The sequence below is a fragment of the Triticum urartu genome, chromosome 5 (assembly GCF_003073215.2).
Source record: "Triticum urartu cultivar G1812 chromosome 5, Tu2.1, whole genome shotgun sequence".
Classification (NCBI taxonomy): Eukaryota; Viridiplantae; Streptophyta; class Magnoliopsida; order Poales; family Poaceae; genus Triticum; species Triticum urartu.
The window spans coordinates 484,099,679-484,126,821 of NC_053026.1; the positions used below are offsets into that span (position 1 = coordinate 484,099,679).

At 44.4% G+C, this 27,143-nt stretch overlaps 1 protein-coding gene across 1 annotated transcript; it reads right to left on the reverse strand.

The window, feature by feature from the left end:
* Positions 1-24,781: 24,781 nt before the first annotated feature.
* On the reverse strand, positions 24,782-26,478 carry LOC125556395 (berberine bridge enzyme-like Cyn d 4). The gene has a single exon (XM_048719138.1). The coding sequence runs from the start codon at positions 26,457-26,459 to the stop codon at positions 24,897-24,899; it is 1,563 nt and encodes a 520-aa protein (XP_048575095.1). The 5' UTR covers positions 26,460-26,478; the 3' UTR covers positions 24,782-24,896.
* Positions 26,479-27,143: the final 665 nt, after the last annotated feature.

A 27,143-nucleotide genomic window follows, 5' to 3' on the forward strand; every position in this document is an offset into this window, starting at 1 on the left:
ACACGTATCCGGTTTGTGATTTAGAATCGTCCGGATTAGTGTCAAAGCTTGCATCAACGTAACCATTTACGATGAGCTCTTTGTCACCTCCATAAACGAGAAACACATCCTTGGTCCTTTTCAGGTACTTCAGGATGTTCTTGACCACTGTCCAGTGATCCACTCTTGGATTACTTTGGTACCTCCCTGCTAGGCTAATAGCAAGGCACACATCAGGTCTGGTACACAACATTGCATACATGATAGAGCCTATGGCTGAAGCATAGGGAACACTTTTCATTTTCTCTCTATCTTCTGCAGTAGTCGGGCATTGAGTCTTACTCAACTTCACACCTTGTAACACAGGCAAGAACCCTTTCTTAGCTTGATCCATTTTGAACTTCTTCAAAACTTTATCAAGGTATGTGCTTTGTGAAAGTCCAATTAAGCATCTTGATCTATCTCTATAGATCTTGATGCCCAATATATAAGCAGCTTCACCGAGGTCTTTCATTGAAAAACTTTTATTCAAGTATCCTTTTATGCTGTCCAGAAATTCTATATCATTTCCAATCAACAATATGTCATCCACATATAATATTAGAAATGCTACAGAGCTCCCACTCACTTTCTTGTAAATACAGGCTTCTCCAAAAGTCTACATAAAATCATATGCTTTGATCACACTATCAAAACGTTTATTCCAACTCTGACATGATTGCACCAGTCCATAAATGGATCGCTGGAGCTTGCACACTTTGTTAGCTCCCTTTGGATCGATAAAACCTTCAGGTTGCATCATATACAACTCTTCTTCCAGAAATCCATTCAGGAATGTAGTCTTTACATCCATTTGCCAAATTTCATAATCATAAAATGCGGCAATTGCTAACATGATTTGGACGGACTTAAGCATCGCTACGGGTGAGAACGTCTCATCGTAGTCAACTCCTTGAACTTGTTGAAAACCTTTTGCAACAAGTTGAGCTTTGTAGACAGTAACATTACCGTCAGCGTCTGTCTTCTTCTTGAAGATCCATTTGTTCTCGATGGCTTGTCGATCAGCGGGTAAGTCAACCAAAGTCCACACTTTGTTCTCTGATGTCTACTACACAACCTTCTTCTTGTAGACGTTGTTGGGCCTCCAAGTGCAGAGGTTTGTAGGACAGTAGCAAATTTCCCTCAAGTGGATGACCTAAGGTTTATCAATCCGTAGGAGGCGTAGGATGAAGATGGTATCTCTCAAGCAACCCTGCAACCAAATAACAAAGAGTCTCTTGTGTACCCAACACACCCAATACAATGGTAAATTGTATAGGTGCACTAGTTCGGTGAAGAGATGGTGATAAGTGGTATATGGATAGTAGATAATAGTATTTGTAATCTGAAAATATAAAAACAATAAGTTAACGAATGATAAAAGTGAGCGCAAACAGTATTGCAATGTGTTGAAACAAGGCCTAGGGTTCATACTTTCGCTAGTGCAAGTTCCCTCAACAATAATAGTATAATTGGATCACATAACTATCCCTCAACATGCAACAAAGAGTCACTCCAAAGTCACTAATAGCAGAGAACGAACGAAGAGATTATGGTAGGGTACGAAACCACCTCAAAGTTATTCTTTCCAATCAATCCGTTGGGCTATTCCTATAAGTGTCACAAACAGCCCTAGAGTTCGTACTAGAATAACACCTTAAGACACAAATCAACCAAAACCCTAATGTCAAGTAGATACTCCAATGTCACCTCCAGTATCTGTTGGTATGATTATACGATACGCATCACACAATCTCAGATTCATCTATTCAACCAACACATAGAACCTCAAAGAGTGCCCCAAAGTTTCTACCGGAGAATCACGACGAAAACATGTGCCAACCCCTATGCATAGGTTCATGGGCGGAACCCGCAAGTTGATCACCAAAACATACATCAAGTGAATCACGTGGTATCCCATTGTCACCACAGATACGCACGGCAAGACATACATCAAGTGTTCTGAAATCTTTAAAGACTCAATCCGATAAGATAACTTCAAAGGGGAAACTCAATTCATTACAAGAGAGTAGAGGGGGGATAAAACATCATAAGATCCAACTATAATAGCAAAGCTCGCGATACATCAAGATCGTATCATCTCAAGAACACGAGAGAGAGAGATCAAACACATAGCTACTGGTACATACCCTCAGCCCCGAGGGATAACTACTCCCTCCTCGTCATGCAGGGTGCCGGAACGGGTCTAGATTGGCTTTCGGTGGCTACGGAGGCTTCTGGCGGCGGAATTCCCGATCTATTGTGCTCACGGATGTTTTTAGGGTATATGGAGATATATAGGCGGAAGAAGTACGTCAGGGGGGCCACGAGGGGCCCACGAGGGTGGAGGGCGCGCCCAGGGGGGGTGGGCGCGCCCCCTACCTCGTGGCCTCCTCGAAGCTTCCTTGACGTAGACTCCAAGTCTCCCGAGATGCTTTCCTTCCAAAAATGAGTTCCGTGAAGTTTCAGGTCAATTGGACTCCGTTTGATTTTCCTTTTCTTCGAAACCCTAAAATAGGCAAAAACAGAAACTGGCATTGGGCTCTGGGTTAATAGGTTAGTCCCAAAAAATGATATAAAAGTGTATAATAAAGCCCATAAACATCAAAAACAGTAGATAATATAGCATGCAGCAATCAAAAATTATAGATACGTTGGAGACGTATCAGCATCCCCAAGCTTAATTCCTGCTTGTCCTCGAGTAGGTAAATGATAAAAACAGAATTTTTGATGCGGAGTGCTACTTGGCATAATTTCAATGTAATTCTTCTTAATTGTGGCATGAATATTCAGATCCAAAAGATTCAAGATAAAAGTTCATATTGACATAAAAATAATAATACTTCAAGCATACTAACTAAGCAATCATGTCTTCTCAAAATAACATGGCCAAAGAAAGTTCATCCCTACAAAATCATATAGTTTGGTCATGCTCCATTTTCGTCACACAAGAATGCTCTCATCATGCACAACCCCGATGACAAGCCAAGCAATTGTTTCATACTTTAGTAATCTCAAACCTATAAACTTTCACGCAATATATGAGCTCGAGCCATGGACATAGCACTATGGGTGGAATAGAATATGATGAGGGGGGTTATGTGGAGAAGACAAAAAGGAGAAAGTCTCACATCAACGAGGCTAATCAATGGGCTATGGAGATGCCCACCGATTGATGTTAATGCAAGGAGTAGGGATTGCCATGCAACAGATGCACTAGAGCTATAAATGTATGAAAGCTCAACAAAAGAAACTAAGTGGGTGTGCATCCAACTTGCTTGATCACGAAGACCTAGGGCACTTGAGGAGGCCCATTGTTGGAATATACAAGCCAAGTTCTATAATGAAAATTTCCCACTAGTATATGAAAGTGACAAAACAAGAGACTCTCTATCATAAAGATCATGGTGCTACTTTGAAGCACAAGTGTGGAAAAAGTATAATAGCATTGTCCCTTCTCTCTTTTTCTCTCATTTTTTGGGCCTTCTCTTTTTTTATGGCCTTTCTCTTTTTTTATTTATTCCTCACTTGGGACAATGCTCTAAAAATGATGATCATCACACTTCTATTTATTTACAACTCAATGATTACAACTCGATACTAGAACAAAGTATGACTCTATATGAATGCCTCCGGCGGTGTATCGGGATTGCGATGAATCAAGAATGACATGTATGAAAAATTATGAACGGTGGCTTTGCCACAAATACGATGTCAACTACATGATCATGCAAAGAAATATGACAATGATGATGCGTGTCATAATAAACGGAACGATGGAAAGTTGCATGACAATATATCTCGGAATGGCTATGGAAATGCCATAATAGGTAGGTATGGTGGCTGTTTTGAGGAAGATATAAGGAGGTTTATGTGTGATAGAGTGTATCATATCACGGGGTTTGGATGCATCGGCGAAGTTCGCACCAGCTCTCAATGTGAGAAAGGGCAATGCACGGTACCGAAGAGGCTAGCAAGGATGGAAGGGTGAGAGTGCGTATAATCCATGGACTCAACATTAGTCATAAAGAACTCACATACTTATTGCAAAAATCTACAAGTCATCAAAAACCTCGGCACTATGCGTATGCTCCTAGGGGGATAGATTGGTAGGAGAAGACCATCGCTCGTCCCCGACCGCCACTCATAAGGAAGACAACCGAATAACACCTCATGTTTCAAATTTGTTACACAACGTTTATCATACGTGCATGCTACGGGACTTGCAAACTTCAACACAAGTATTTCTCAAATTCACAACTACTCAACTAGCACGACTTTGATATTATTACCTCCATATCTCAAAACAATCATCAAGCATCAAACTTCTCTTAGTATTCAATACTCTATATGAAAGTTTTTACTATTCTTGGATGCCTAGAATATTAGGATTATTTAAGCAAATTACCATGCTATTTAAAACTCTCAAAATGATATAAGTGAATCATGAGAGTTCATCTATTTCTATAATACCACCACCATGCTCTAAAAAGATATAAGTGAAGCACTAGAGCAAACGACAAACTACTCCGAAAGATATAAGTGAAGATCAATGAGTAGTCGAATAATTATGCAACTATGTGAAGACTCTCTAACATTTAAGATTTTCAGATCTTGGTATTTTATTCAAACAGCAAGCAAAATAAAATAAAATAAAATAAAATGACGCTCCAAGCAAAACACATATCATGTGGCGAATAAAAATATAGCTCCAAGTAAAGTTACCGATGAACGAAGACGAAAGAGGGGATGCCTTCCGGGGCATCCCCAAGCTTAGGCTTTTGGTTGTTCTTGAATATTACCTTGGGGTGCCTTGGGCATCCCCAAGCTTAGGCTCTTGCCACTCCTTATTCCATAGTCCATCGAATCTTTACCCAAAACTTGAAAACTTCACAACACAAAACTTAACAGAAAACTCGTAAGCTCCGTTAGTATAAGAAAATAAATCACCACTTAGGTACTGTTGTGAACTCATTCTAAATTCATATTGGTGTAATATCTACTGTATTCCAACTTATCTATGGTTCATACCCTCCGATACTACTCATAGATTCATCAAAATAAGCAAACAACACATCAAAAACAGAATCTGTCAAAAACAGAACAGTCTGTAGTAATCTGGATCAAACGTATACTTATGGAACTCATAAAATTCTTAAATAAATTGCTGGACCTTAGGAATTTATCTATTAATCATATGCAAAAAGAATTAACTAAATAGCACTCTTAAAATAAAAATGGCAGCAATTCTCGTGAGCGCTAAAGTTTCTGTTTTTTACAGCAAGATCAACAAGACTTTCCCCAAGTCTTCCCAAAGGTTCTACTTGGCACAAACACTAATTAAAAGCATAAAACCACATCTAAACAGAGTCTAGATGAATTATTCATTACTAAACAGGAACAAAAACAAGGCATAAAAATGAAATTGGGTTGCCTCCCAACAAGCGCTATCGTTTAACGCCCCTAGCTAGGCATGATGATTTCAATGATGCTCACATAAAAGATAAGAATCGAAACATAAAGAGAGCATCATGAAGAATATGAATAGCACATTTAAGTCTAACCCACTTCCTATGAATTGGGATTTTGTGAGCAAACGACTTGTGGGTACAAGAATCAATTTGCATAGGAAGGTAAAACAAGCATAACTTTAAAACTTTAAGCATATAGAGAGGAAACTTGATATTATTGCAATTCCTACAAGCATATGTTCCTCCCTCATAATAATTTTCAGTAGAATCATGAATGAATTCAACAATATAACCAGCACCTAAAGCATTCTTTTCATGATCTACAAGCATAGAAATTTTACTACTCTCCACATAAGCAAAATTCTTCTCATGAATAATAGTGGGAGCAAACTCAACAAAATAATTATCATGTGATTGAAAATTAAGATCAAGATGACAAGTTCATGGTTATCATTATTCTTTAAAGCATACGTGTCATCACAATAATCATCATAGATAGGAGGCATGCTTTCATCATAGTAAATTTTCTCATCAAAGCTTGGGGGACAAAAAATATCATCTTCATCAAACATATCTTCTCCAAGCTTGTGGCTTTGCATATCATTAGCATCATGGATATTCAAGGAATTCATACTAACAACATTGCAATCATGCTCATCATTCAAATATTTAGTGCCAAACATTTTAATGCATTCTTCTTCTAACACTTTGGCACAATTTTCCTTTCCATCATACTCACGAAAGATATTAAAAAGATGAAGCATATGAGGCAAACTTAATTCCATTTTTTTGTAATTTTCTTTTATAAACTAAACTAGTGATAAAACAATAAACTAAAAGACTCAATTACAAGATCTAAAGATATACCTTCAAGCGCTAACCTCCCCGGCAACGGCGCCAGAAAGAGCTTGATGTCTACTACACAACCTTCTTCTTGTAGACGTTGTTGGGCCTCCAAGTGCAGAGGTTTGTAGGATAGTAGCAAATTTCCCTCAAGTGGATGACCTAAGGTTTATCAATCCGTAGGAGGCGTAGGATGAAGATGGTCTCTCTCAAGCAACCCTGCAACCAAATAACAAAGAGTCTCTTGTGTCCCCAACACACCCAATACAATGGTAAATTGTATAGGTGCACTAGTTCGGCGAAGAGATGGTGATACAAGTGGTATATAGATAGTAGATAATAGTATTTGTAATCTGAAAATATAAAAACAGAAAGGTAACGAATGATAAAAGTGAGCGTAAACGGTATTGCAATGCGTTGAAACAAGGCCTAGGGTTCATACTTTCGCTAGTGCAAGTTCCCTCAACAATAATAACATAATTGGATCACATAACTATCCCTCAACATGCAACAAAGAGTCACTCCAAAGTCACTAATAGCGGAGAACGAACGAAGAGATTATGGTAGGGTACGAAACCACCTCAAAGTTATTCTTTCCAATCAATCCGTTGGGCTATTCCTATAAGTGTCACAAATAGCCCTAGAGTTCGTACTAGAATAACACCTTAAGACACAAATCAACCAAAACCCTAATGTCACCTAGATACTCCAATGTCACCTCAAGTATCCGTGGGTATGATTATACGATATGCATCACACAATCTCAGATTCATATATTCAACCAACACATAGAACCTCAAAGAGTGCCCCAAAGTTTCTACCGCAGAATCACGACGAAAATGTGTGCCAACCCCTATGCATAGGTTCATGGGCGGAACCCGCAAGTTGATCACCAAAACATACATCAAGTGAATCACGTGGTATCCCATTGTCACCACAGATACGCACGGCAAGACATACATCAAGTGTTCTCAAATCTTTAAAGACTCAATCCGATAAGATAACTTCAAAGTGGAAACTCAATTCATTACAAGAGAGTAGAGGGGGATAAAACATCATAAGATCCAACTATAATAGCAAAGCTCGCGATACATCAAGATCGTATCATCTCAAGAACACGAGAGAGAGAGAGATCAAACACATAGATATTGGTACATACCCTCAGCCCCGAGGGATAACTACTCCCTCCTCATCATGGAGAGCACCGGGATGATGAAGATGGCCACTGGAGAGGGATTGCCCCTCTGGTAGGGTGCCGGAACGGGTCTAGATTGGCTTTCGGTGGCTACGGAGGCTTCTCGCGGCGGAATTCCCAATCTATTGTGCTCACGGATGTTTTTAGGGTATATGGAGATATATAGATGGAAGAAGTATGCCAGGGGGGCCACGAGGGGCCCACGAGGGTGGAGGGCGCGCCCAGGGGGGTGGGCTCGCCCCCTACCTCGTGGCCTCCTCGAAGCTTCCTTGACGTAGACTCCAATTCTCCCGGGATGCTTCCCTTCCAAAAATGAGTTCCGTGAAGTTTCAGGTCAATTGGACTCCGTTTGATTTTCCTTTTCTTCGAAACCCTAAAATACGCAAAAACAGAAACTAGCACTGGGCTCTGGGTTAATAGGTTAGTCCCAAAAATGATATAGAAGTGTATAATAAAGCCCATAAACATCAAAAACAGTAGAAGATGTATATATACGTCGGAGATGTATCATTCTCATACATGGATCCCATCTCAGACTTCATGGCCTCAAGCCATTTTGCGGAATCTGGGCTCATCATCGCTTCTTCATAGTTCGTAGGTTCGTCATGGTCAAGTAACATGACCTCCAGAACTGGATTACCGTACCACTCTGGCGTGGATCTTGCCCTGATTGACCTACGAGGTTCGGTAGTAACTTGATCTGAAGTTTCTTGATCATCATCATTAGCTTCCTCACTAATTGGTGTAGATGTCACAGGAGCCGTTTTCTGTGATGAACTACTTTCCAATAAGGGAGCAGGTACAGTTACCTCATAAAGTTCTATTTTCCTCCCACTCACTTCTTTCGAGAGAAACTCCTTCTCTAGAAAGGATCCATTCTTAGCAACGAATATCTTGCCTTCGGATCTATGATAGAAGGTGTACCCAATAGTTTCCTTTGAATATCCTGTGAAGACACATTTCTCTGATTTGGGTTCGAGCTTATCAGGTTGAAACTTTTTCACATAAGCATTGCAGCCCCAAACTTTAAGAAACGACAACTTTGGTTTCTTGCCAAACCATAGTTCATAAGGTGTCGTCTCAACGGATTTTGATTGGTGCCCTATTTAACGTGAATGCAACCGTCTCTAAAGCATAACCCCAAAATGATAGCGGTAAATCAGTAAGAGACATCATAGATCGCACCATATCTTGTAAAGTATGATTACGATGTTCGGACACACCATTATGCTGTGGTGTTCCGGGTGGCGTGAGTTGTGAATCTATTCCGCATTGTTTCAAATGTAGGCCAAACTCGTAACTCAAATATTCTCCTCCACGATCAGATCGCAGAAACTTTATTTTCTTGTTACAATGATTTTCCACTTCACTATGAAATTCTTTGAACTTTTCAAATGTTTCAGACTTATGTTTCATTAAGTAGATATACCCATATCTGCTCAAATCATCTGTGAAGGTGAGAAAATAACGATACCCGCTGCGAGCCTCAATATTCATCGGGCCACATACATCAGTATGTATGATTTCCAACAAATCTGTTGCTCGCTCCATAGTTCCGGAGAACGGCGTTTTAGTCATCTTGCCCATAAGGCATGGTTCGCAAGTACCAAGTGATTCATAATCAAGTGATTCCAAAAGTCCATCAGTATGGAGTTTCTTCATGCGCTTTATACCAATATGACCCAAACGGCAGTGCCACAAATAAGTTGCACTATCATTATCAACTCTGCGTCTTTTGGCTTCAACATTATGAATATGTGTATCACTACTATGGAGATTCAACAAGAATAGACCACTCTTTAAGGATGCATGACCATAAAAGTTATTACTCATATAAATAGAACAACAATTATTCTCAGAATTAAATGAATAACCGTCTTGCATCAAACAAGATCCAGATGTAATGTTCATGCTTAACGCTGGCACCAAATAACAATTATTTAGGTCTAAAAATAATCCTGAAGGTAGATGTAGAGGTAGCGTGCCGACGGCGATCACATCGACTTTGGAACCATTTCCCACGCGCATCGTCACCTCGTCCTTAGCCAGTCTTCGCTTAAGCCGTAGTCCCTGTTTCGAGTTGCAAATATTAGCAACAGAACCAGTATCAAATACCCAGGTGCTACTGCGAGCTTTGGTAAGGTACACATCAATAACATGTATATCACATATACCTTTGTTCACTTTGCCATCCTTCTTATCCGCCAAATACTTGGGGCAGTTCCGCTTCCAGTGACCAGTCTGTTTGCAGTAGAAGCACTCAGTCCCAGGCTTAGATCCAGACTTGGGTTTCTTCCCCTGAGCAGCAACTTGTTTGCTGTCTTCTTGAAGTTCCCCTTCTTCTTCCCTTTGCCCTTTTTCTTGAAACTGGTGGTCTTATTGACCATCAACACTTGATGCTCCTTCTTGATTTCTACCTCCGCAGCCTTTATCATCGCGAAGAGCTCGGGAATAGTCTTATTCATCCCTTGCATATTATAGTTCATCATGAAGCTTTTGTAGCTTGGTGGCAGTGATTGAAGAACCCTGTCAATGACACTATCAACAGGAAGATTAACTCCCAGTTGAGTCAAGTGATTATGATACCCAGACATTTTGAGTATATGCTCACCGAGAGAACTATTCCCCTCCATCTTGTAGCTATAGAACTTATTGGAGACTTCATATCTCTCAATCCGAGCATTTGCTTGAAATATTAACTTCAACTCCTGGAACATGTCATATGCTCCATGACGTTCAAAACGTAGTTGAAGTCCCGGTTCTAAGCCGTAAAGCATGGCACACTGAACTATCGAGTAGTCATCAGCTTTACTCTGCCAAACGTTCTTAACATTGTCAACATCTGCAGCAGGCCTGGCACCCAGTGGTGCTTCCAGTACGTAATTCTTCTGTGCAGCAATGAGGATAATCCTCAAGTTACGGACCCAGTCCGTGTAATTGCTACCATCATCTTTCAACTTTGCTTTACGCATTACAATTCAACAGAACAACAACACGGGCCATCTATCTACAACAACATAGATAAGCAAAATATTATGAGGTACTAAGTTCATGATAAATTTAAGTTCAATTAATCATATTACTTAAGAACTCCCACTTAGATAGACATCCCTCTAATCATCTAAGTGATCACGTGATCCATATCAATTAAACCATAACCGATCATCACGTGAAATGGAGTAGTTTTCAATGGTGAACATCATTATGTTGATCATATCTACTATATGATTCACGCTCGACTTTTCGGTCTCAGTGTTCCGAGGCCATATCTGCATATGCTAGGCTCGTCAAGTTTAACCCGAGTATTTTGCGTGTGCAAAACTGGCTTGCACCCGTTGTAGATGGACGTAGAGCTTATCACACCCGATCATCACGTGGTGTCTCGGCACGATGAACTTTGGCAACGGTGTATACTCAAGGAGAACACTTTTATCTTGAAATTTAGTGAGAGATCATCTTATAATGTTACCGTCAAACAAAGCAGAATAAGATGCATAAAGGATAAACATCACATGCAATCAATATAAGTGATATGATATGGCCATCATCATCTTGTGCTTGTGATCTCCATCTCTGAAGCACCGTCATGATCACCATCTTCACTGGCGCGACACCTTGATCTCCATCGTAGCATCGTTGTCGTCTCGCCAACTATTGCTTCTATGACTATTGCTACCGCTTAGTGATAAAGTAAAGCAATTACAGGGCGATTGCATTGCATACAATAAAGCGACAACCATATGGCTCCTGCCAGTTGCCGATAACTCCGTTACAAAACATGATCATCTCATACAAAAAATATAGCATCATGTCTTGACCATATCACATCACAACATGCCCTACAAAAACAAGTTAGATGTCCTCTACTTTGTTGTTGCAAGTTTTACGTGGCTGCTACGGGCTGAGCAAGAACCATTCTTACCTACGCATCAAAATCACAACGATAGTTCGTCAAGTTGGTGATGTTTTAACCTTCTTAAGGACCGGGCGTAGCCACACTCGGTTCAACTAAAGTTGGAGAAGCTGACACCCGCCAGCCACCTGTGTGCAAAGCACGTCGGTAGAACCAGTCTCGCGTAAGCGTACGCGTAATGTCGGTCCGGACCGCTTCATCCAACAATACCGCCTAACCAAAGTATGACATGCTGGTAAGCAATATGACTTGTATCGCCCACAACTCACTTTTGTTCTACTCGTACATATAACATCAACGCATAAAACCTGGCTCGGATGCCACTGTTGGGAACATAGTAATTTCAAAAAATTTCCTACGCACACGCAGGATCATGGTGATGCATAGCAACGAGAGGAGAGAGTGTTGTCCACGTACCCTCGTAGACCGTTAAGCGGAAGCGTTATGACAACGCGGTTGATGTAGTCGTACGCCTTCACGATCGACCGATCATCAGTACCGAATATACGACACCTCCGCGTTTAGCACACGTTCAACTCGGTGACATCCCGCGAACTCACGATCCAGTAGAGATCGGGGAAGAGTTTCATCAGCACGACGGTGTGGTGACGATGTTGATGAAGCTACCGCAGCAGGGCTTCGCCTAAACACCGCTACAGTATTACCGAGGTGGATTATGGTGGAGGGGGGCACCGCACACGGCTGGGAGAGATCTTTGTGATCAACTTGTGTGTCTAGAGGTGCCCCCTGCCCCCGTATATAAAGGAGCAAGGGGGAGAGGCGACCGGCCAGGAGGAGGCGCGCCAGGGAGGAGTCCTACTCTCACCGGGAGTAGGACTCCCTCCTTTCCTAGTTGGAATAGGAGAAGGGGGAAGGAGGAGGGAGAGAGGAAGGAAAGGGGGGCGCCACCCCCCTCCTTGTCCAATTCGGACTAGAGGGAGAGGGGGCGCGCGGCCTGCCCTGTCTGCCCCTCCTCTTCTCCACTAAGGCGCATCTTGGCCCATTAACCCCTCCCCCCCCCCGGGGGGGGGGGGGGGTTCCGGTAACCCCTGGTACTCCGGTAAAATCCCGATTTCACCCGGAACACTTCCGATATCCAAATATAGGCTTCCAATATATCAATCTTTATGTCTCGACCATTTAGAGACTCCTCGTCATGTCCGTGATCACATCCGGGACTCCGAACTTCCTTCGGTACATCAAAATACATAAACTCATAATATAACCGTCATCGAACTTTAAGCGTGCGGACCCTACGGGTTCGAGAACTATGTAGACATGACCGAGACATGTCTCCGGTCAATAACCAATAGAGGAACCTGGATGCTCATATTGGTTCCTACATATTCTACGAAGATCTTTATCGGTCAAACCACACAACATTATACGTTGTTCTCTTTGTCATCGGTATGTTACTTGCCCGAGATTTGATCGTCGGTATCCAATACCTAGTTCAATCTCATTATCGACAAGTCTCTTTACTCGTTCCGTAATACATCATGCCATAACTAACTCATTAGTTATCATGCTTGCAAGGCTTATAGTGATGTGTATTACCTAGAGGGCCCAGAGATACCTCTCCGACAATCGGAGTGACAAATCCTAATCTTGATCTATGCCAACTCAACAAGTACCATCGGAGACACCTGTAGAGCACCTTTATAATTACCCAGTTACGTTATGAAGTTTGGTAGCACACAAAGTGTTCCTCCGGTATTCGGGAGTTGCATAATCTCATAGTCATAAGAACATGTATAAGTCATGAGGAAAGCAATGGCAGTAAACAAACGATCAAGTGCCAAGCTAACGGAATGGGTCAAGTCAATCACATCATTCTCCTAATGATGTGATCCCATTGATGAAATAACAACTCATGTCTATTGTTAGGAAACTTAACCATCTTTGATCAATGAGCTAGTCAAGTAGAGGCATACTAGTGACACTGTGTTTGTCTATATATTCACACATGTATTATGTTTCCGGTTAATACAATTCTAGCATGAATAATAAACATTTATCATGAAATAAGGAAATAAACAATAACTTTATTATTGCCTCTAGTGCATATTTCCTTCACATACACCACCATCGCTTACCACTACCAACTCCGACAATTTTGTCACGTTTTGCTTTGATAATTTGAGTTGCGGTTCCGTGTCCTATTGTGTTTTGGCTATTTAGGTACGGTTCGACATCAACATCACCGCCGCTCATCTTCGCCACGAATTTGTCATCGACAACAACCACTCCACCATTTTGACACCATACCGTAAGCAAGAACGGTAACCTCATATTTGGTATAGTGATACATCATTCTTGCCATTGCATTGATAGCCATCATAGCCCGATTTTGCGTATCTTACCCATCGAGACTAGCCGTTGAGTATTGCCGGCAACGAGACTTGTGCACATTAGTGATCATACTTCCCATAGCATACATACATATCATTGGTGCATATCTTGGTATCATCTCTTGTGTCACAAAGTTGTCATCGCATACACAATTGCTATCTTGATTCGTGAAGCATTGCATGAGAAAAGAGCTCAAAAAACAAAGAGCCAAACAAGCTTTTAAGAAAAAGGGAAACATAAGCAAAGAGTTTTTAAGCAAGAACCATAGCATCATACAACATTAAGATTGTCATACTAGATCATCTTGGATCATATCATTGGAATACCATACATAGAACATACTTGGGATAGAAGTCGTTGCATTTTTGCTTAGTAGGTTGTGCACAAGTCTTCGTATCCTCCTATTGTGCAATCGTGCTAGCGTATCTCTAGTGTTGTGCAATAAGTGCATTTTCGTGGATTCCACATTTTGGGTCATCCTTGGTTGCACGACCCCACTTATCTCTTTGCGTGTGTGTTTTCGTGTACCATATTTTGCTTGGTCTACTTGTTGTATTGCAAATTTGCGAATCTTTTCCAAAATTATTGAAGCTCACTAACAATTGCATCAAATTTTGTGCCACCATCCTAACCAAGCTCCACCATAAGATTTTACTTGTGTAGGTGTGAGAAACCGACAAGAATTGGTACCAATTGTGCTATTTCCTTGTTCCATATTGGAGTGATCTTTGATCCATCTTCAACATCGGTCAAGGTACATTTGGTATACGTTCTTCTCTTTCTCCCACTCACATATTTCCCTTGGAATGATGGATAGGCCAAATACTTCTACCAACCCACTCTTCATCGGGCAAGACGACGACATGAACTCCTACTTCACAAAGAGCCACCTCTTTGGTGCACAACGTGCTTTGCATCAAGAGCAACAAGAAATGAGCGAACACATCGACAACCTCGCCACCGACTTGCGACTCTCCGAGCAACGTACAAGAGACTACTTCGACCACAAGCTCGACGACCACAAGCAAGAGAATGACGCAAGAATGGATGAGATTCGTGCTTTGTTGCTCAACTGCTCTTCTTCCACTTCATCCTCATCAAGACGGAGCCGCTCAAGTCGACGCTCCGACTACACCATCTCCGGCTCAAGTACACCGACTTCAAACACTCTTCGTCGTGCCGCGCGCCAAGACCGTCAAGCCAACCGCAACCCTCTACAGAATAATAACTCTCAAGAACAACGACATCATCAAAACCAAGCTACCTTTGTGCAAGCACGAGAACGGCAACGACAACGCCAACACGAAGAGGAAGAGCGAGCACGACTACACCAAGAAGCACAAGATGCCGAGGCACAATGTCAAGAGCAACACTTGCAAGAAGCTCAAGCACTTGAGGCGCAACAAGCCCTCCGAGAATCAAGTCGAGATAGTAGCCAACCGAGGCCGACAAGCTCGTGAACATCAAGAAGCACTTCGCGAAGAAGTTCAAGAACGAATATATCAAGCTCGCGTGCAGCGTCAAGCTCGACAAGTTCCTCCACAAGCTCGCCAAGAACATCAAGTTCAACAAGAGCAAGAAGACATTGGAAATCCTACATGACAAGAGCAAGGTGTGAGAGACTATCCTCCTCGTCAAGGATGTCATCATCCACGACCCGAACACAATGAAGAGCAACGCTACGGCAAGCTAAAGTTCACCATGCCCAAGTTCAATGGAAGCAATGATCCCGAAGAGTACCTTTCATGGGCATTGAAGGTCGACAAAATCTTTCGCTTGCACAACTATGAAGCAGAGAAGAAGATCGTGATGGCATCCCTTGAGTTCCAAGACTATGTCCTCATTTGGTGGGAACAAGTCATGGAGCACCGAGAGGCAATAGGTGAACCACCCATCACTACTTGGGCGCAAATGAAGGATGTCATGAGAGCACGCTTCGTGCCTACCTACTACAACCGCAACCTCTTCAAGAAACTCCAACTACTCAAGCAAGGAACCAAGAGCGTTGAAGAATATTATAAGGAAATGGAGATTGCAATGATACGAGCCAATGTCACGAAAGATGATGAGCAAACTATGGCACGTTTCTTGAATGGACTCAATCATCCTATCAAGAAGATTGCCGACTTCCAACCATACTCGAATCTCATCGAGCTAGTGCATCAAGCTACCAAAGCGGAATGTCAAGTGCAAGATGACTTCAAGTATGCCAAGTTCTCATCCAAGTTCTATGGCTTCTCCAACACCCAAGCTTCAACGACTCAAACACCTTCTACATCAACCAAGCCTTCTACAAGCAACGTCGACAAGTCAAGTTACAAGAAAACTTCGACAACTCCAAGCCATCCTCCTACTACAAGCAACTTCAAGCCGAGAGCTTCATCATCATCTACCCCAACCGATGAGACCGTCAAGACAAGTTCCTTCAAATGCTTCACATGCGGAGGTCAAGGCCACAAGTCCTTTGAGTATACCAACAAGAGGACCATGATCCTCAATGACGATGGTACATATGACTCCATGAGCGAAGGAGAAATGGAAGCCCTTGAGCAAGTGGCAATGCACCGGCAAGTGAACGGCAATAAAGAGGAACAAGTCTTTTGTGACGAAGATTCAAGTCCTGCTCTTGTTGTCTACAAGGTCTTGACTCTTCAACATCAACACGAAGAAGACCAAAGATGCCATATCTTTCATACCAAGGCCGGCATCAATGGAAGGTCCGTCAAGGTCATCATCGATGGAGGGAGTTGCCATAACTTAGCAAGTGAAGAACTTTGCTCCAAGCTCCAATTGCCCAAGACAAAGCACCCACACCCCTACAAAGTTCAATGGCTAAGGGACTCCGGCACTATCCAAGTCGATCATAGAGTGCAAGTCTCCTTAAAAATCTGAGCTTACGAAGACACTTTGGAGTGTGATGTCGTTCCAATGACCGTTTGCCACCTTCTTCTCAGACGAACATGGCAATTCGATAGAGGTGTCATCCACAATGGCCAAACGAACCACTACATCTTCAAGATATAATGAAAGGAGTACGTACTTCGCCCTATGTCTCCAAGCCAAGTGATCGCCGACAAGCAAGCCACCCATCGTGGAGAGAATAGTGAGGGAGCGAACCACCAAAAAGAGAGTGAGCGCCACAAGCCCAAATTTAGTGCCTCCACGATGAGCGAAAAGAAGAACCTAGTTCTATTTGCCACCAAACGTGAGATAAGATAAGTGTGTGAGAACCCATCTAGTGTGATACACTATATCCTTTTGTGCAAGGACGAGGCACCAAAAGCTAACACCTCTCACACTCTACCTTTAGTGTTGTCTTCTCTTTTGCAGGAATTCCCAAGATGTTTTCCCCGACAAGTTACCTCCGGGTCTACCTCCACTACGAGGCATCGAGCACCGCATCGACCTCATCCCCGGAGCACCACTTTCAAACAAAGCTCCCTACCGCGTCAACCCCGAAGAAACCAAAGAAATACAAAGGCAAGTAAAACATCTCATAGACCATGGACATGTGCGTGAAAGTTTGAGTCCTTGTGCCGTTCCGGTTATTCTTGTGCCAAAACAAGACGATAGCTTTCTCATGTGTTCCGATTGTAGACCTATCAATGCTATCACCGTTCGATATAGGTACCCCATTCCACGCCTTGATGATATGCTTGATGAACTTAGTGGTGCCACTATTTTTTTTCCAAAATTGATCTTAAAAGTGGTTACTATCAAATCCGCATACAAGAAGGTGATGAATGGAAGACCGCTTTCAAAACAAAGTTTGGTTTGTATGAGTGGTTAGTCATGCCTATGGGTTTATCAGAAGCACCAGGTACTTTCATGCGTCTTATGAATTATGTGTTTCACCCTTACATTGGTGAGTTTGTTGTGGTCTACTTCGATGATATCCTTGTTTATAGCAAATCTCTCAAAGATCATGTCACCCATGTTCATACCGTTTTGCAAACTCTTCGAAAAGAGCGTCTCTATGCTAACATGGAAAAGTGCCTTTTTGGCGTTGATAAGCTCGTTTTCTTGGGTTTTGTTGTTTCCTCTAAGGGTGTTCATGTTGATGACTCTAAGATCAATGCTATTAAAACTTGGCCACAACCAACCAACTTGCATCAAGTGCGTAGCTTCCTTGGTTTAGCCGGTTTCTACCGTAGATTTGTGAAGGACTTTAGCACCATTGCTTCACCTTTGCATGCTTTGAGCAAGAAGAATGCACCTTTTGTTTGGGGATCATCCCAAGATACCGCATTCAATGAGCTTAAGAGTTTGCTTACCCATGCTCCCGTGGTTGCTTTACCCAACTTTGACAAACCCTTTGAGATTCATTGTGCTGCTAGTGGTAATGGCATAGGAGGTGTGTTAACGCAAGAGAAGCGCCCCATAGCCTACTTTAGTGAGAAACTTTCCGGAGCGCAACTCAATTACCCCATCTATGACAAAGAGTTATATGCTTTAGTGCGAGTTTTGCATGAATGGAAACATTATCTTCGCACTCATGAATTTATCATTCATACCGATCATGAAATGCTTAAATACCTTAAGGGTCAAACTAAGTTGAACAAGCATCATGCTAAATGGAGTGAATTCATTGAGTCTTTTCCTTATGTCATCAAGTACATTAAAGGTAAGGAAAACATTGTGGCAGACGCTCTTTCCCACATATGCGTGCTTGTTACTCAACTTGAATTGGATGTCATTGGCTTTGAGCACATAAAAGACTTGTATGAGCATGACCCCACTTTTGCTATTCCTTATGCCAAATGTTTGATGCATACATCTTGGGAACGCTATTACATCAACGATGGATATCTTATGAGAGCTAACAAACTTTGCATCCCCGAGTCCTCTTTTCGTTTGTTGTTTTTGCAGGAATCTCATGGAGGAGGACTAATGGGACATTTTGGACGCGACAAGACATTCGTTACGCTCTCCAAGAACTATTATTGGCCCAAGATGTTCCGCGACGTCAACCGCTTCACCAACCGATTCTCTACATGTCGCAAAGCTAAGTCTAAAGCTCAATCCCATGGCCTTTACATGCCTCTCCCAATTCCATATCAACCATGGGAAGATATTAGCATGGATTTTGTACTTGGATTGCCTAGAACTAGAAATGGAAAGGATTCAATATTTGTCGTTGTGGACCGATTCTCTAAGATGGCACATTTTATACCATGCAACAAGATAGACGATGCTTCACATGTTGCCAATCTATTTTGTAGGGAAAAACTTCGTCTACATGGGGTGCCAAAGACGATAGTCTCGGACCGCGACGTCAAGTTTCTAAGCTACTTTTGAAAGACCCTATGCGCCAAGCTCGGAATCAAGCTACTATTCTCCACGGCATACCATCCACAAACCGACGACCAAACGGAGGTGACCAACCACACACTCTCCTCTCTACTTCGCGTGCTAATCAAGAAGAACATCAAGGAGTGGGAGGAGTGTCTACCTATCGCCGAGTACGCCTACAACCGAGCAAGACACTTGACTACCGGCAAGTCCCCCTTCGAGGTCATCTACGGTTTCAACCGATTTTCACCATTAGACATTCTCCCTCTACCACTACAAGAGCGCACAAATATGGACGCGAGTGCATGAGTCAACTATCTCAAGAAGATGCATGAAGATACAAAGCACACCATTGAGCGCCAATAAAACGACTCGCGACCAAACTCAACATCAACAAGCACCACCATGGTGTTCAACATTGGAGATCTTGTGTGGCTACACCTTCGCAAGGACCTCTTCCCCCACGAACGCAAGTCCAAACTTCGACCACGTGCGGATGGACCCTTCAGGGTGCTTGAACGCTACAACAACAACGCCTACAAGATCGACATTCCACGCGACAAGTACTCCGTGAGCGACATCTTCAATGTCAAAGATCTCTCCCCCTACCATGGTGATGAGGATTTTGATCCGAGGTCGGATCTTCCCCAAGGGAGAGGAGATGATGCGGAGCATCCTACGGTCATCCCCATGGACCTACCATCGTCTCATGAAGTGCCAAGAGGACCCATGACACGAGCATGAGCTAGAGCTCTCGAGACCGAGGTGACTTCTCTCCTTAGTGATATTGCATATGATCCTCTCGAGACATGGCTACTACCTAAGTCCGAGATGTTGTGCATGATTAGGTACCAAGAGGACCCTCCCGAAGATGCACGTGAAGACGGACAAGCGCCAAGTCCACGGATGAAGAGGAACGCCGAAAGGAGAAGAAGGCAGCTCCAGGGCCCGGACATCCGGCCCCAGCCCCGGACATCCGGCCGTTGGAGACATCCACTACAGCAACGATCCAGCAGCCGAAGCTACAGTACCCGGACATCCGGCCCCGCTCCAGCCCGGACATCCGGCCACTGCCCGGAAATCTGCCGCCCGTCACAGAACATGCCCGAAGCTGAACCACTTCAGCCCGGACATCCGACCACCCCGGCCCGGACATCCGGCCCGACGCCCGGACGTCCGGCCCCCCCTGTCTGCGCACAGTGTAAGGGTCGAGGCCCGTGTACCCCTTCGCCCTCCTTGACTATATATACTCTTCTCCTACCTATATTTTAGGGTTAGCAAAGTAGTAGCTCATTAGAGATAGAGCTTTGCTCATCCATTACGGATCTACTCCACGAGAGAGACCGCGGCCCCTCTTCGCAGAAGATCCCCTTGGATTCAAGACCCCCTTTTGGGTGGCCCCATCAAGACCTCCTTTGGAGAAGAACCGGTTACCGTGTATCGTCCCTTGTTGATCGTGGATCTTGTGTTTCCTTGTGTTCATGGATCTAGCACATGTGTGATCATACTTGTTGGTTTGAGTGTCCCTCTTGTGTTCCCCTTTGTGATTTCCCCTCGTGTTCTTCATGTTCCTCGCGGGATCCGCTCCTTTCGTGAAAGATCGGCCAGCTAGAGTTTCACCCTACATCAAAATACAATGTAGGATTAAAGTAAACTAGGTCATGAGAATAAAAAATAGCGATCTTCCTTCATGCTGGCCCGCCCAACTTTGGCTGTGTAGCTCCGCCACTGCCTCTTTCTATGTTGTTTTTCAGAGCCAGTGAGTTGTGAGAACTCCGGGGAGATAGAGACCAGTACTTATGATGAGATTGGTCATTTTCATGACTTCGACTTTGCTGAACTGCAGTATGAAAATATGGGGAAGCCAATGTTGAAAGCTATGAGGAGTAGATCCTCATGAGGGTTTTCTAGAAGGCTCACACTAGGAGCTGGCGGTGTTCTATCGTCGTGACTGTTTAGACTTATCGACATATGGGTGTAATTGTAATAAAAGCCTACCTGTTGATATGCATTTCTTCTATAACTCAGCATGCACCTCCCTGCCACTCCCAGGTACCACCATCCTGCTATTGTGACGTGTTGGTGTACACATCAATTTACTTTTCTGTTACAACACACGAGCATGTGTGCTAGTTTATCAAAAAATGCAATAGCCAGTACAATGAAAAGACAACCGAACGCAAACCGGCCAGTACAGCATAAAATTACATTGCAAAATATACTAACATTAGGAATCAGACTACTGATCCTAGCTTCCTATCAGACCAATGGCAAGCGGTTGGATGAGAACCCCTATGACCGCTAGATCAGCAGGCTTCGTGGGCAGTTTTCAGAATTAAAATCCGATGAAGCTAATTACGTGGGATTTCCTATTAACTACTTCGGATATTTAGGAAACAAATGTGACGCTTTCCATATATATAGCAAACTGATTTCGAATGGTAAGGAGAGTAATAACTGGAATTCTACGAGATATAGGTTGCTACCTTAAAAGCAAAATTAGTTTCCAATATTATTCAGTTTTTGCTTCCGATGGAACTGTTGCTACAATATGGATTTTTTTTACAATAATAATTTTTGTTTCCATCAATCGGTGAATTAGCTTCCGTGGTTAATGATGTTTGCTTCCTGTAATAAGATTTGCGTCTAATAATATATTGTTTGAAAAGCATCATGATACTGCTTCCATGAAAAAGGGAAATATCCTTCCTTCCATGGACGGAAGCATAGTTTTTTTTTTACAGATGGAAGCACCATTTTTTAGGAAACAATTCGTAATAATTGCTTCCAACAATCTCGGCTATTCAGACTGGGTTTTTAGCGCTACATCTAACATGGGCGGTGCAATTTGCTTCCGTATGAGGAAAAATGTTTTCAATTGTGGTGAACTCAGTGCAATTTAATTTTGCTTCCTAACTAGAATATTTTGTTTCCCTTGTCCAAGGAGATTGCTTCCACGACAGGTGAAGCTCGTTTCTAACATAGAAATATACTTTGCTTCCATCAACATTGCTTCCAAAGAGAGAAAATAATATTTGCTTCCAAAGTTACAAATATTTTCTCAGATTTACATTGCCTCCAAAAGTGTATATAAATTGATATCAAAGAAACATTGTTGATTGTTTGCCCAACTTTACTATGCTTCCAACAGAAATAGTACTTGCTTCCTGTGATATCAGCATTTGCTTCTTTATAGAAGAACGGCTACGGGGTTAGCTTCGTCTCGGCATAATGCCACCACGGTCCACCTAAATGGCGATGGCACTGCACAAGGGACACACAGTCGGAGTTGGACCATGGATGCACCCATTAGCATGATCCATGATTAAACATAGGGGTTTTCGTGTAGGTAGTGGCGGTGGCGTGGAAACGGCAGCCACCAAGCAGCAAAGATGACACCGAAAATCCTACACTTACGGACAAGAAGGCACGGAGGGAACGCACGGGATTACGTGTCCCGACTAATTTCCCTCCCCTCGTCCCTGATTTCAACTGTGGACCCTCCTGAATTCCAATGAACCATTGCCAGGTCAGTCCGTAGGTTGTCATACGTGAATCTGTGTCCGTAAGTCTAGCAAAGCCCAGATGACACCGAGGAGGAACATGCAGTAGGGACTTCGCCACTGGTGAAGGGTACCATGGACGGTCCACGGGGCAGCATGACGTCCTCCGGTGTGGTAATCGTCGCTCTGACTCTACACAGTGAAGCAAGGTTGAAGTGCCACAAATTCTACACAGCCAAGAATCGCATGTTTGAAAAATAGGAATCATTGATATTTGGACGCATCATATATATTCATCAAATTCAACACAACAGAACGAGCACTAGTTACAACGGGAAAAAAAATGTCAAACTTGAGAAGCATGGTTGTATTGCCAATCCATCTACACATATTTGATAGTATATATGAAGCACCGAATCTCTGTAGAAAAAATCTTGAAATCACAACACATGCGAGACCTAAACGAAATTTAGCATCCTTGCCGCAAAGGTGTAGGCGCTGAAATTTGTGATTTTGTGACCCTACATCTCAACTAGAACTAGGATAAACCATGATTTGAATAGAAAAAAGCACGCTCTAGCGGCAAGCAATGTATGCGGGTTTGTACATGCATATTGCAAAAGAACAGAACCTAGGGCATGTAGATTGATGTCGCATGCTAATAGTGGCTGGAGTCTGCCGCACATAGTGCCGCCGGTGCCGAGGTGTGCTCGCGCACGATGCCACGATGCGGTACTCCGGCCGCCGACTGATCCTAACGGCAGCGCCTTCTGAGGGGAGACGCGCTGCTGAGGTGGAACGGAGGCCACGTCGAGGAGTCAGACGGTGGAGTGGATCTGGTCTGGGTGGTGATGGGTGATAGATCAGTGGCGGCGCGGTGGAATCGTGAGCTCCACGGCCGGTGAATGGGTCCACGGCAGGCGATTAATTAGGGGAGCGAGGAACGGGCAAGAGATTTGGGAGAAATAATGGGAGAGGTATCTTTTGAATGAGATTTGCTAATGACCGTGGGATGGAACCCAAATGAACGGCCCATGACCGGTCTGACGTTTTCCCAATATCAGACGTATGACGGGGAGCGTTTCCCTTATTCTTTCTCCGATTGTATGCTGCCCACGGAGACTGAAAATTGCACTTGAACCAACAATAAAGGAAGGGGCACCTACAAACGTCTTCGCCACACAAACTTTAAAGATTGCAGTAATCACTAGCCCCTTTAGACGAGATCTAGAAATAAGAAGCATCGGTTGGAGCAACACCCCATGCAAAATATGGTTGTTGTCCATCACCATCAGGTAGAGGTAGACCTGGCCACGGACAGCTCGGTCCGAGAGCCCGAAGATAAGCCTTAATAGGGCATAAATCAACATTTTATTAGAAATATAGGCATCATATATCATTTAAATATCTTGAAATTCATTATTTTAATAAAAACACATTGTTCATGTGTTTCGGGCCGGGCCGGGCTCAGGCTTAAAATTTTGAGGTTGGGCTTTGCAAAGCCCAGCCGAAGAATGTCCAGGTTTAGACAGAGGTTGGGAAAAACCGGACCATGTTGCATAAGATGTTGAAATTGTCGCTCGAATGGCCAACCAGTTGCTCTTTGTAAAGGGCACACCAACTATTAAGATCTGAAATGTGTCAATAGGTCTACGATCTAGGGACATAAACTCTCACATGCCCTTCACCGGCGGCGGATTGAACATCGTAGAGGCAGGGAGAGACCGAAGGGACCTTATTCCAACATGTCATCACCGCCACCACCTAGTCATGTCGTTGGGGAAACAAAACCTAGGGAGAGAAAAAAAAGGATGGACGGGTCCTCCTTGCCGCCGACAAAGCCATCGGAAGAGGAAGAGAAGGGGGAGCGACGCGGCGGTGTGGGGAAGAAACTTGGCGACGACGGCCAGGGTTGAGACAAACTGTGCTACCAAGATCGAGATATTTTGCGGTGGGAGGGTGTGCGACTGGTGCGTTATCCATTGCGCACTACGCGGATAGGGAATTCCTAGCCGAGCTGGTGTGTCTATGACGCCCATTGTGTGTTGGCTATTGTCATCAGCAACTCATTCTTTGTCTGCATGACTGCATCTCATTGATTTGAATTCCTCTAGGTTACATTCTGTCCATAGGATCAAAATCGTACTGAAAACAGAAATCATTAGTTAGGGTACATTCGCAGCTATGTTGGCGAATGTCAATAACCTTTTTAGCTCATCGGAATTATTAGGAGTTACAGTATGGTCAAACACGGTTTGCACAGCCTGACCTCGTGTTTTTAAATCATTTGGCCTAGCTTCCTACTTACACTAGTTCAAGGGAAGTGGCGGCACGCTCTGCTCGTTCCGGAAGTAGTCGCCGGCGTCCACCCTGCGCTTGACCTCTGCGAGTCTCCTAAAGTTTGCCGGACCAAAATACCTCTCGCCCCACACCTTGCCACTTTCGTAGCTCGTCACTCCGCCGACCACCGTGTTCACGCCAATGTCGAGGTCCCGGTAGTTAACGTACGCGGCCCTCGGGTTCTTGCTCACGAACTGCGCCATGAAGTCGTACAGGCTCCCGATCCAGTTTGGCGTAGGCGTAAGGTCTCCCCCGGGCCCTTTGCCGTTCCAGTGCTCCACGTACTGGATGTTGTAGAGCACGCTGCTCCGGTGCGGGAACGGGGTGTCGTTGGCGGCGATGTGGCCCATTCTACCACCGTGCGGCTCCAGGACGAGCTGCCCCGACGCCGCGTCCTTGGGCCAGAGGAAGATCTTCTCCCACGTCTCGTTGGTGAGGGCTTTCTGGACGTAGTCGGACTTGTTCTTAATGAAGGGACCTAGGGCCATGGACCGGTTGATGGTGGAGTCGCCGTAGTATATGTACGCCGTGTACTGCAGCCAGCTCATCTCCTTGCAGTCGGCGTGCGTCACGCCGAGCTCCGGGAATCGGCTGCGCAACGTCGGCACCACCGCGGCGCACTTGCCGAGGTACAGGGCTTCGAAGTTGGCCCTACGATTTTCTACGATAACACGTATGGTGAGGTCGTCCGGGAGCGCGGGCGCGAGCGTTTGCCATTTGGTCACCGCGTTGACGGCGCCCTGGTCCATGGTCTTGGCGAGTTTGAAGAAGGTCACCGTCGGTGGGACTGGCACGAGCCTCACCTTCCATGACAGCACGATGCCGAAATTGCCGCCGCCCCCGCCGCGGATGGCCCAGAAGAGGTCGTCCCCCATGGCCTTCTTGTCGGCCAGCAGATTCCCGTAGGCGTCGACCATGGTGGCGTCGAGAACGTTGTCGGCGGAGAGGCCGTACTTGCGCATCATTAGGCCCATGCCGCCGCCGCTCAAGAGGCCCCCCAAGCCCACGGTCGAGCACACGCCAGCCGGGAAGCCCAGCCTCGGATCCGCCGTGGCGACGTGGTAGTAGAGATCCCCGATCGACGCCCCGGAGTCGACCCACGCGGTGGCCTTGCGTGGGTCGACGCGGACGGCGTGGAGCTTGGCGAGGTCGATCACCGCGAACGCCTCGCTGTTGGGGTGGACCGACCGGTAGGAGAGGCCCTCGTAGTCGTGCCCGCCGCTGCGGACGCGGACGCGCACGCCGTGACGGCGCCCGCAGCGCACGGCGGCCTGGACGTGGGACGCGTTGGTGGGCGTCACGATGCAGAGCGGGGGGCTCGCCGTGGCCGGCGCCACGAACCTGGCGTTCCTGATGGACGACACCAGGAGCTGCCTGAACGACGGTGAGTTCGGCGTCTGCACGAGCTGGCTGGGGACGCTCGTCGAGATGCAGCGGAGGAAGTCGGTGTCGTTGGAGGACGACGCAAGGGAGGGGGCGGGCACGAAGAAACCCAGGAAACAAACCATGAGAACGAGCGCTATGCTTGCCATTTCGATGAATAATCTACCGCTCTTCGTACACTGACACGGTGCATTTGTTCTATTCACCTCGTATATATAACCATGTGGTCATCCTTCTCTTCAAGGACCGGTTAATTACATGCATGGAAGTTAATTTCTTCCCAAATTAAGTCCGTTTCGAAAAAATAAAATCAAGTAGGAGAATATAACCATGCGGTCATATCCTTCTCTTGAAGGGCTGGTCAATTACATGCATGGAAGTTTCTTCCCAAATCAAGTAGGAGATGAATGTGATTGAATGGTTAGGAGGACAGCGGTATCTCAGTTCATTAGGGTCATAGATTTACATTGATGCTCGCCTTATTTTTGTATTTATTTCAGACTTCCGGCGATTTTCGTTTAGTGGGAGGAGATATTCCCGTTGATTGTGAGGAACTGTGGTGACTTCGTAAAATCTCAATATGTCATACCGACTCAGTCTTTCGGAGGTGCTCACAGAGGTAGGGTGTGCGTGTGTGCGTTCATAAGATAGTGTATGCTCGTCTATGTGAACGATTTCAATTGTACTATGTTAAAAAAGACATTTATTATCTGTCATCTTTGTCTTTATCTTTACCTAATCTCTACTCCTAATGTCTCAGTTGGTAGCCTGGTACGCTGTTTCGTTTGATTTTATTTTGTCCCACCTCCCACCATCCCTGTATCACTGGTTTT

Bases quoted from the DNA above. Each gene is read 5' to 3' on its own strand.
- LOC125556395 (XM_048719138.1), bottom strand. From the start codon at position 26,459: ATGGCAAGCATAGCGCTCGTTCTCATGGTTTGTTTCCTGGGTTTCTTC.